The 12173-nt window shown below is 37.2% G+C and overlaps 1 protein-coding gene across 4 annotated transcripts in view; it reads right to left on the bottom strand.

Moving 5' to 3' along the window:
* The window catches only part of STIM2 (stromal interaction molecule 2), a 62342-nt gene that overhangs the window by 18259 nt on the left and 31910 nt on the right, over nucleotides 1-12173 (bottom strand). For 2 of the 4 annotated variants that reach the window (XM_061379959.1, XM_061379962.1), the window contains exon 2: nucleotides 8586-8716. The exons of 1 other annotated variant lie outside the window; for it this stretch is intronic. In XM_061379959.1, coding sequence (XP_061235943.1) covers nucleotides 8586-8716 — 131 coding nt within the window. Of the gene's footprint in view, nucleotides 1-4362; nucleotides 4491-8585; nucleotides 8717-12173 lie in introns of those variants that run through there. One more of the 4 variants, XM_061379961.1, reaches the window with a different exon arrangement.

Here is a 12173-nt window from a genome sequence, read left to right as displayed (position 1 = left end):
AGATCAGTTTTGTTCTTAACAAATAAACTTGCTTCTATCTTTAATGTTAGTTATAAAAAGTTGTAAAATACTTCAGGACAGGAATATCTGAACAGTTGCAGGTGCTGTCAAGTAAATCTGAATTGCTGTTAACAATATTACATACAGGAATAAAGAAGATTCCAACTGATATACTAAAAAAACTGCAAGGCATTACGACTCACGCCAAAGCACTAAAAGGAACTACAAGAAAGCATTCCGATGTTCAAAATGGGACAGGAATGGGTTACCTTGGCACCCAGATAAGAAATACAACCAACAGTTTGTGGAAAACCTGCAGCGTTTCATGTCATTCTGCTACAGAGCCCGCAGAGGGAGCACGAGTTTTAACGTATAAATTCATAGTCTCAATGCAATACTAGAGCACAACCTGCTACAGGGTCGGGAAGGGGGAGGGAATGAAAACCCCGCTTTCAAATTTCATCACAAAACCAGAAACAAATCCAAGTTCAAAACACAAGACTTCCTGGGAGAATAAGATGACAGTGGAAAAGATCTGGTTTATACTGTGAGGCTACTCAGAATATTTGACTAAGTTCCTTTTTAAAGGGCTGTCAACACACAAACTTATAAGCAGCTTGCATTTAGTAATCAGTATGCAGCTGCTCCTCAGGGGATGAGATTATGCACTTGTGAGAATTTCTTCAGGAAAAGAAAGAAGCTCCTTTTCTGCTCAATGCTACCCATACCGCTCCCAGATCCTGTGAGGATAATCACAGCAACTTTCTCAGTAATGTTCTCTAATACCAGTCACAACGGTAGTTTACAGTGTGCACAGCTGGAAAGAGGACATCATGTTTCAAAGAATGAATGCATTTACTAATGACATGAAACATCACTCTTCTGTTTAAAAGATCTTTGTTTCATAACTGGCCTAATATGGAAGTGCTCCTCTAAGAAAAGGAATTGTGTCCTAAATTGAAGAAAGTCATAAAAAGAGGATTTTTCTGTTCTTTGTCATGGCAGCTAATCTCTCTTCTGTTGCCCTGGTCATCAAGTATACAAAGAAAAGATTAGAAAAATAACTTTAAATGTGCAGGTTAAAAGAATTAGCATTAAAAAAACCGAACACACATTTAAGAATTATCTTAGCCAACATAATTACTCAAGAGGGAGAAGGCCATTGAAGACTACAAAGCTGAAACAAAGAAAGCAGCAGATAAGATACCTAAAAAATGGGGCAGGGGGGAGGGGAAGTCATTTGTCAAAATAGTTACTAGCATAAAAAAAACCCATCACACCTAGGCTCAAAGTCGGAGCTTTGATTCCAGAAGTACCATTACAACCATGCTTCTACAAAGATTCACATCCCAAATCCTGAGGTTCAGAAGTGTAATAGGTAGAGAGGAAACTTTCTACCCACTGGAAGAAGCAAAACTTGTGGAGTCCTGGCAAAGAGTTACAAAGTCAGGCAGCTACACAACCACCTTTCTTCCTCTTCAGGAAGCTTTTAGTACCATAACATTCACCAAAATCCAGTCACCTCGTAACCAAAAACTAATCTGAACTAAGAGCCACCAAAATAGGAAGAATACTACATTCCAATACCAGTATGACATGGAGAGTATTACAGTCACATGCAACAACACAAAAAGTTCACGTATGTTAAAATACAGAAGTTGCAAGAGATGCCTGGTCCTTGAAGAGCAAATGAATAATTGCATTGTTTTGCAATTGCCAGTGGAAAAATAAAAGTAACTACACTCACTAATTGCAGAAGGAAGCACTCATGCTATGTTTACATTTTGTTCTGTGTGAAAGCTCAAGTTCATGAATTTCAGTTACATCAACTTAACATAGACTCTTTCACTAAAAAGTTCACTTTAAGAACAATTAGTAAAATCTCCTGGCTAAGTATCACTGTCTTCCTTGAGTATCTACACCTTAAACAGTGTTGTGTCCTTCAGTTTTATTCCTTCAAAAGAAAACCTGCAAAAGTTACAACTTCTGTTTTCCTGTAATCCTACTTTCAGGTACAGCAGGTCACTGTTGGACAGCCTCTTAATACATTCCCTCTCATCTGCTGCTGCCAGACGCCTTGTTGCTATCACAATGTCACACTTATTGGCAAGTACACTTCTGAAAGGCAATATACAATGATTCAGGTATGCGAGCATTCTCAACTACTTACTCTTTAGAAAAGGCTTCTAACAATGTTACACAGTAAAATAAGAAAATGTATTTAAGCATAATAAAAACATCAGTAGAAAAAAGTTCGGACATTGTGTTACTATGTTGCCAAATGTTACAAAGTGTTACCAAGTACATTTAAACAGAATCTGCAGATTACTTGAAGAAAAAAAAAAAAAATTGGCGCTCAAAACAAAATTTTAGCTATTCTATTGCAAAGTAACCTTCACAATCTCTTCAAAGAATTTCCAGGGGGTCTTTCCACTGTAGCGGGACTAAACACCTGCAGTGTTACACAAATAGGTACAGACAGCTACATATTACCTTAAGTACCTCCAAGGAGGCGAAGGAATGAAGTAGGTCTCATCCAAATCACATTGCAACAAGTTTCTATGCAACAGTATCCATCCATGATTAACATAGGCTGCCTCTCTACAGGACACCTTAGCACAGGCATAGCCACACACTAACGTGATCGTAATGTTTTGCAGACAAAACCTGGCTCTGAAAAAATCCAGGATGTGCAGACATGCTCAGAGTTGCTTACAAAACTTCAGGAGACAAACCGAGTTATAAAATCCACCGGGAAAACAACAACAACCAACAAAAAAAAAACCAAGAAAAAAAAAAAAAACCAAAAAAAAACACCCTCTACTAACAGATGTACAACCAACTAAGGGAATCAATATAAGCCAACAGCTCTTGGGGAAAAAAGGTTTGCTACCCTGGTTAGGAAGCTAACACACCGAGGAGCCACCCCAGTTTTATGCAAAACAGGTGTGTTCAGTTTCCAAACCACTGCAGCCGGTACTTCTCTACATGCAGAACTTTGACTAACCACCTGACACTGAAGTATCAGCTAGTTTACACAAACACCAGTTTAAGGGCCTTTATTATATAAATAAGGACAAAACCAGTATACTAAGGCAACTTTACAGGACATTTAACACTTGCTGAGTGCGTATCTGCAGACAAAGCAAGAGTTCAGTCTATTGCAATGCTTCTCCCAGCAGAACGCTCTGCTTAATCGTCTGCTAAAATCTCTGCTCCCTCCAACATGTAACAATCAAAAGGAAGAGAAATTCTGCACATAAATTTGCTGCTGTTCAAGAACACAGAAGGACTATTCACTTAAATCACTGGAGTTAATATTAAAATTCTGAAAGTGGTTTTTGACCTCACAATTCATGCTCCTAATACCCAAAATATACATACTTAAAATGGGAGCATCACACTGTCTTGGTATCTAGTTCTTTGGGATTTCCTGTCACGGAATTTCTTGCCCTTTTGCCCACAGTATTTAGTACTCATACTGTCCACAACAGGTTACTGAAATGAATGGGTCTCTGGTCCAAACTAGTAAATCATGTATGCAATTTTTGTATCTCTCAAGGAATTAAAGAACAAAGATCCGCAAACTTCTTTACCAACTCACTTTTACACAAATTGAATAGGCAGGTCTGTTTCAGCAGTAATTCAGAAAATTATTTTTCAATGAGAAAGTACATGTTAAATTTTATTTCTCCAGATTTTCCTAAAGTAGCAATTCTAATGTATGATATTTTAATTTAGCAAGCTTCTAAAATAGACTGTAATGCACAGATGCATGTACCATTTTAATTCCTAACAGAAAGGAAGCATAAACAACCAAGGGTGGGACTACCAAACTGATTATGTAATAAAAGCATGAAGTGGTTCTCCTTCATTATAAAACCTTTAATCACAAATTAGCACTAATGGGAATATATATTGGAACACACATTTCTGAACTCAACCCCCTTCTATAAACTATTCATTGCGAATCAAGTAGTTTACACTTGACCTCTGTATCTTCCCCACTTCAATTTCCTTTTGGATTCTTTTCTTTTCAGACTCCACCTCTTCATCTCCTCTTAAAAAACACAGCATTCTCTTTAAGATATTATGTTTGTTCCAACTCTCTTGGATTATTTGCATCCACAACGCAAATATTAGCTCAAGCCCTCAAACAAAAGCTTTACAGAGGCCATCCATTCAGCAGATTGTCACTTCAGAGGAAGATCATGGGCTGTCAAAAATTCTGCCTCTGTCAAACATACTGTAGCTAAAGTGCAGGCAATTATACAAGCTACTTTTTCTGCTTTAATCTCTGTATAGAAGACAATCATACTCCCTGGTTTAGTCCAGTAAAACTAGGTTCTTTTCAATTCTTACCCCAAGACAACATTTTAAGTCAGGCACTTTTTTGCATATGACCTCTGAGGTTCCAGCTTCTTTAACAGTACTGTTAAAAGCTATATTCTGTTTCATGCTTTCAATACTGCAGTTTCTTCCTCTCCACACAGTTTTCTGCTTGGGTTTTTCTGGGTGGTTCTGCGTGGGGTTTGTTGGGTTGGGGTTTTTTGTTAAGTAACTATGCAAGTACACTCAAAAAGCCTAAAACAAAATATTAACATATTAAGTGATCTATCCACACAAAGCTGTAGATTTATGCCATTAGCTCTGTGTGACATTAAACACACAGTAAGGTATTAGTATTTAAAAACATAAACTTACTCTATTTGTACAGTGAGATTCCTTGAGAAAATTGCTTTATCTACATATAAAAGCTCTTTGGAAACAGGAAAAACCTATGTAAATAGTGAACATATGATAAGTCTTACTGCTTGTGCCTCTTCATCATTAAAACGAATCACGTACACATGGTGGAACAGATGCTTCCTGAGGCAGATAGCCTCCCACAACACATGACTAAAACCTCAGTAATGTGTCCTCCCTTTCAGTTACCCTTTTACAGCCCAACTCTAAACAAGTTTAAGCAATTGCAATCTTTTGTATGCTAAGTAACAACAGAAAATAGATTTGATAGAAAAATTCGTATTAGCCTGCCCTAAAAATTCAGGGCTAGTATTAGAAAGTTACATGAATCCCGACTGGGAAAAACAAAATAAAACAGAAAAAAAAACACCAAAAAAACCCAAAACAAAACAAAACATATGAGTAGTAATATCAAAATGCACTTTTCCCCCAAGTATTTTGTAATAATTAGAATTAGGAAAGTATCTTCTAGTGATTTTGAAAGTTCAGGGTTTTTTCATCACTATAAATACTTTAATTTATACTATCTAGTCTAACTCAGGTAAGAGACTAAATAATATGGAAAAAGCATATCTAATCAGTCCATGCTCAAAGTAGAACCCCTCCATCTTCCTTAGAAGACTTTCACAAATCCCTCATGTGTTTCAATGGCTAATAGATCCCATGTTAAAAATTTAGATCAAGTTTCCCCACATCAATTTCATCAAGGTCAAATACAAGCTTCTTTCCAGTCCACACAAGGTAGATCCAAAGGGCTTCTAGTATAATACAATTTTTGAGGAAGTAAGTTTCTAGTAACAGGTAAAATTTTCTTATATTCTAAAGAAACTCTTCCTCTATAGAATGCTCTTATGTAACAATTCATTTTACAGAGGAAAAACAAACTACAACATAAAACAGGGCATGATAAGCATTAGGAAAAATGGAGTGCAGGTGAAATGTCTGGAACTGCTGTTGGGATTTCTCAACAAGATTAGCAAATTAAAGTGCCTACAAAAAAATAGTTCCAACACCTTTTGCTTCTCTTACCTTCCTTCTCAAAATAACATATCTACAAGAACTTCCTTCCTTGGTGTAAATATACACTTGTAATTTGTAACACTACTTTAGTGCTGGTAAAACAGCAGAAAGTTGTACTTTGTGACATTTTTCCTGCCAAATATCTGATCAACACACTCAATATATGGCTCTTCCAGCAGCCTTGCAAGTAAAAACCATGAAGCATGAAACAGGAAATCCATTACCAAGCTATTTAGTAAAATCCCTGTTTTCTATGTAAACTTCTAATCAAAGGTTGGGGTTTTTTTTATTATTAATCCTCACTTTTAATCAAAACAAGCAGCATTACCCACTTTGACAGAACAGAAAAAAATCTGGTTTTGAAATAGTGTGCATTAGGATATATTTAGTATATATTCAGACTGTTACTATATATACATTTAGTATATATACAGACCTGTTACATATCAGGTAACTGTTTTTAAAAGATCTCTTCAAGATTATGGTAAAGCTCCAGTAACAGTGTTAACAAGAAGAACATACAGGTTATTAGTTTAACTTGTAACTAAATCGCATTTCTCATTAATTTCATGTTTCCTTTTAATGTCTTAAAAGAAAGCACTCTATGCAAATACATATTCATCGTTGATTTGCGTATAAAATATATGTAGAAAAAGCTAATTGGGGGATTTATTAAATACTTCTTCCATGATTAAAAATGAGCTTGCAGGAAAAAAAAGAACACTACATTTCAGTCATTTTATGCACAGTCAGTAGTTTGAATATACAGTTTCATTCATCTCTCATTATCCCAGCAATAACAGCATCCCTCATGAACTGTTCTAATTGCAGTCATTTTAACAGATTTTAAGAGTAGATTCTGATGCTGGGGTTTATCTTGACATTTCACTGGAACAAAGAGAAATTTAAGATCAGATATAAAGACAGTCCACTTGAAACCAGGACAGATCTTTTGATTAATAAATTTTTTTCCAATGTGTAAGTATTTCAGTCTTTTAACTTTTTAAACAAATACAGAACAAGTCAAGAGAATCACACAGTGCTGAGAAGCTCCTCAAGGAAGCTTACACTCCATCACTAACATTTCAGTTTGCAGACTGGATTGTGCCTGTCCCAAACATTACTGACTAACCAAACTTTCTGCAGTAACAGAGATACTCTGTTTCTAGCATCTGAACTACCCCACCATGACACTTGCTAAGGTACAGAGCAGATTTTTCCCTCCAAAGTTATATTGTTCTGGACCATTCTCTCCATTATACCATATTCCTTCACGAAACTCCTAGCAACAAAGCATCAATCACTGTTGATGCTGTTTGTATATAGTCACGCAGAAAGGTAAGTAGCATCACATTAAACTTGACAATGATAACTGACAACTTATTCAGGGAGAACAATCTTCCCAAAGATGTTACAAAAACGGGAAGAAAAAAATAAGCAGTAGATACTTCTCCCACTCACCTCCAGTGAAAATGGGCTTCAGAACCACATGGCAATACCCTCTTCCCTTCCTTTCTCAAGCCTGTACCTGACAACTGCCAGAAAGCAAAATAAGCAAGAACAATGAAACTATATGGATGTTTCAATTTCTACCCAGCAACTCTAAGAACCCCAGTGGCAAAGTTGAGACATGCCTGTGATCAGCATGTTCAGGGTGGTGACTCTACTCCTTGGCTCTCGTGAGACTCCATCTGGAGTACTGCATATGGCCCCAACTTAAAAAGTTGCAGTAAGTCCAGAGGAGGGCCACAGAGATGATGAAGTGGGCTGGAGCAGCTCCCCTACCAAGGCTGAGAGAGCTGGGTTTGTTCAGCCTGGAGAAGAGAAGGCTCTGGCAAGACGTAAGAGCAGCCTTTCAATACTTAAAGGGTGCCTGCAAGAATACTGGAGAGGGACTTCTGACAAGTGTATATAGCGACAGGAAAAGGAGGAATGGCTTTGAATTGAAAGAGGGTAGGTTTATGTTAGGTATTAGGAGGAAATTCTTCACTACAAGAGAGCCTCACCACTCAAAGCAGCTGCCCAGAGAAGCTGTGGCTGCCCCATCCCTGGAAGTGTTCAAGGATGGACTGGATGGGCCTTTCAGCAACCTGGTCTACTGGCAGGTATCCCTGCCCACAGCAGGGGGATTGGAACTAGATTATGATCTTTGAGGTCCCTTCCAACCCAAACCTTTCCATGATTCTACGATAAGCACAAAGCCCTTTCCAGGACCACTAGAAGCCTGCCTACCAAACTCATTCAAGCAGTCACAAAAAACTACAGGCAGGTCCGTACAACCTTCCTTAGGAGGTACTTGCTACTTGTCCATCAAATGTAAGCAAAAACACCTTTAAAAAAAAAAACCACCAAAACCACAACAGCAAAAACCAACAACAAAAAAGCCACACCTTTCTTGACTGCTGTCTGTAACGGGTATTATTTTGCACCAAGAAGTGCCAGGAACAGATCTAAAGTAAATAGCAAAGAGCAACAATGACTTAAACAGGAAAATCTTGGAGCAAACAAATTAAAATATGAGGTGGCAGATGACATCAACCTCACTGCAAGCTAAACCAACACCATTTGCCTACCTCTTACACTAATCACAAAAATAACAGCTTTTATATATAGTTGTATAAAATTTTCCTTTAGGCTAGAACAAGGGACAATAATATTCCATTTCAGACAATTCTAGAAGTTAGACTTTTCTTCTACATTTGGCTGTGGGAAGGGCTGAATTAAGAAAAACAGTAACAACTTAAGTGCTGGAACATGAAGAGCAGCTATCTAAAACAGACAGACCTCATGTATGCATAAGTGAAGGCTTTTACTCCTACCTCATCACTTTCATCTACTTCAATACCACCATCTTTGTCATCATCCATTTGCTTATGGATCATGCGGAGAGCTTCTAGACTGAATCGGTCCTCCTCAGTAAAGCACGGTGGGCTGAGTGAACTGCAGGGATCTAAAGGGAAGGGGGAAAAAAAAAAAAACAAACCAGAAATATTATCTACTGTTGCTCTAGAATACAAAGCTCTCAAGAAAAAGAATGGGCTTAAATTTCTGTATGTGTACATGTCCTTCATCTCGCATAGCCAGGAGGTCATAGATACCAAATTCACCTGTAAAATAATAATTCTTAACAAAAAAAAAGTGGAGGGGGGGAGGAGGTTAGGGTTGGAGGGGAAAGGGTGTCAACTCTTTATCAGGAGGAAAGCCCAAAGAACAGGCTGGAATAGATTGGCTCTTGGGTATTATTTTTTTTTACCCCTGTAACTGCTATCTCCACCTCTTCTATATCACTGCAACAGCAAATAAAGTCACTGTGCTTTTCAACCTCCTTTCTGAAAACTTGAGCTAAACAGACCAGAGGAGGGGAAAAAAAGTGTCATTCCTATGATTATAGCTTCATAAACAGGTAACAAAGGAATGATAGCCATACTGCAGATCATATTCAAATTAGACAGTACTACTGGATGCAAAATATTCACAGTGGACTGCAAGAGAAGCAAAGAAAGCTCAACTGATAAGAACACGTCATATTCTCAGCCATGTATGTTCCGATTAAAAACACCAGAATTACTGTGGAGCAGGTTTTCGGGTCAAAAATAGCACATTTTCATTTACATTAATTACCAAAGACTAATGATTCGCATGCATCTGATGGCCCTGCTTTCACCACGTCAGACTGTTATATCTCTGTTTTTTCCCTTGCACAAGGCACATGCCAAATGCTCCAAAAATTCTACAATGCATGACCAACCATTGTTAAAGACTGTCTTTCACAGACCTTGGCATTAACTAATAGATATTTCATTAATTCTGATGTACTGAACACCACCAAAGAACAGAAGGTGGAAAAGGATACACAAATTAGTTTTTGAAAGTTCAGCTTTATTAAGACAGTGAATTCTCACTGCAATAGCCATTATAAAAATGCACTCCCTAGTCCCATAAACTCGTCAACTCCAGTCATATCAAGGCAAATACAAACTGAGGCAGCACAAGTAATTTTTGCTTCTTCTAGTCTACCAAAGGATTAAGCTTAAATGTTACTACAGATTTTATTAAAGGCTCATTTATAAAAGTAATGAAAGGGAAGCACATATAGAAAAGGGTAAGATCAAGAGTTTGCACAGAAAAATATTTATTGGTTTTAGTACTTCCATACCAATTTGCATTAGCATGATTCTATTAGAAATTTTAAAACAATCAAAAATAATGGATGCTGATAAGACTCAGCTTGCAGAAGGTTACAAAGCAGTAATGTAAAGGTAGCAACCACAGCATAGCTGGAATCTCTAACGCATATTAACAGGATTGATCCCTACAGCTAGACATGAGTCAATGCACTCTTTATATACCAGCTTTATTACACAGAAGTTAACAGTTACCTGTTATCTGTGTCCATGTATCAACTGAAAAAATAAACAAAACAAACAAAACCCAAGCAAGAACCAACCATAAAAACTAAACCAAACGCCTTACTGAAACCATCCCAGAATGGAGACGCTGAATTTAGTAATACTTCATAGAAAGCATAAAGGCAAATTACTAAACATTAAACAAGACCACTCTCAAACAATTCTCAGCTTAGGAACACAAGTAGTGTGTAATGAAAAAAAGTTAAACTGAGTAATTTTATATTTAAAAAAAAAAAAAATCTTCTACTTGCCCATCTTCGCTTCATTAGAAAAGGTTTAATTTGTACAATACACAGCCTTCAGAATTTTGCCTTGCAATGTCATTGGGGGGTTAAAGGACTTACCCTTGTAATACAGAGTATTTGTTCTAGAAAGGCTTCCCTTGCAATACTATGACTCACCTCAAAATTCTGCTAATAATTAAATTCCAATAGCCACAAACAAAGAAGATATTTTTTGAACACAAACATATTTTCAGAAGAACATTTTGCACTGCAAGACTAGTTCTATACTATGTTTTCAGTCAGAAGAAAGCTTAATTGTCAGAACAGATGAACAGGTCCTCCAAACACACCCAACTTCATTTGTAGATATTCCTAGACTCACACAGAAAACGTCAGACCAAGTGTTCAGTTTGCAAGCACTCATTCAAATGCTTTTCTATTTTGTTCAGCTGAAAGCCCAGCTTTTCAATTAAAAAAAGTTCTCAGAGTACATTTTCTGAAAATTGAGGTTTTCAACTCTTAATTTCTTAATCAGAGGATTTATTTATCGTAAATATGCCTTTTTTGGTTATTTAAGAAGGAAGGCACTTTAAAGAGCTATGGCTCTTCTTGAGAGAAGTAAACAGGCTGCTTGTGCTTCAAATGTCCCATGTCCTGGCTCCAGGAACACTTGATCTCTCTCTAGAGACGACAGAGTTACAATTGCTCCTTTTGGAACTGAGAAACATGGAGCAGGACCACATCTTGACTGTAATAAAAATTAACCCACTCTAAACAGAATCCAGATTTACCTTCAAGGTTATTTTCATATGGTAAAATTAAACATTCCTAGACTGAAACACCTGTCATCCCTCTACACAGAAAACAATCTCACAACAATTTACAAAGCCACAACCTAAAGAATAAGTGAAAAACATTTCACAAGCATACCTATGAAGCCCTACCAATCCCAAAACCACCTGACAAATTTAATGACCTGCAGCTTTACAGAGGATTCTAGCACACATAATTTTGCCTCACTTGCATGGCAGAAACAGTTCAAATTAATACTACATGAAGCACGGCTAGAAACCTCCCAAGCATCCTGTTAATTAAGATGAAAGCCAAGAGGAAAAGACTCAATATAGAACAAGCACCATAAACATAGGCCTAAGACCATGCAATAAATTATATGACTAGTTGATAGTTTATTTTTCAATTTGAATCTATTGAAGGTGTTCTGGGGTTCCAAACATTCTGTTGTACTTCAATGACAAACTATTTCACATCTGAACCGATTTCACTGTCTTAATCTGGTATGTATGGCATAATATACTCAGTCCAAAACCATCATCACAGGAAAGAGCACAGGGATACCAAGTTCATTCAGGGATAAACCTGATATCTTAGAATCTGATCCTTCCTTTAACAAACAGCACAGAAGAATTAGCAAAGCAAACAAAAGAGATATAGGGTAGATTAAGTGGACAAGAGTCATACAAGCACACTATATATTACCCTAGGCAGGAGTTATTTTACAGCCCATTTTTTCATGTTGCTCAGAAGCAAGTTTTCAGAAATTCTGGTCATGATATGGAGAGAATTTGCTACTAAAAAAAATTACATGTCAAATTTGTGGCTCACCAAGTGCAGCGGAGGCTTTTGAACTGACCCTCCCACCTGCCTCAAGTAGTTCAGTAACTGATTCCTAGCTCTGAGGCAAGAGGAAAAAATAAGTCCTCACCAGTCCAAGGAGCTGCACAAGGCCATGGGTATAGACCAGTCTTACACAAGA

This window comes from Neopsephotus bourkii, unplaced genomic scaffold, assembly GCF_033783945.1.
Source record: "Neopsephotus bourkii isolate Nb327-2 ecotype Australia unplaced genomic scaffold, CSIRO-AGI_Nbou_v1 NB_1780, whole genome shotgun sequence".
Classification (NCBI taxonomy): domain Eukaryota; kingdom Metazoa; phylum Chordata; class Aves; order Psittaciformes; family Psittacidae; genus Neopsephotus; species Neopsephotus bourkii.
This window is presented reverse-complemented; position numbering and strand designations above follow the sequence as displayed.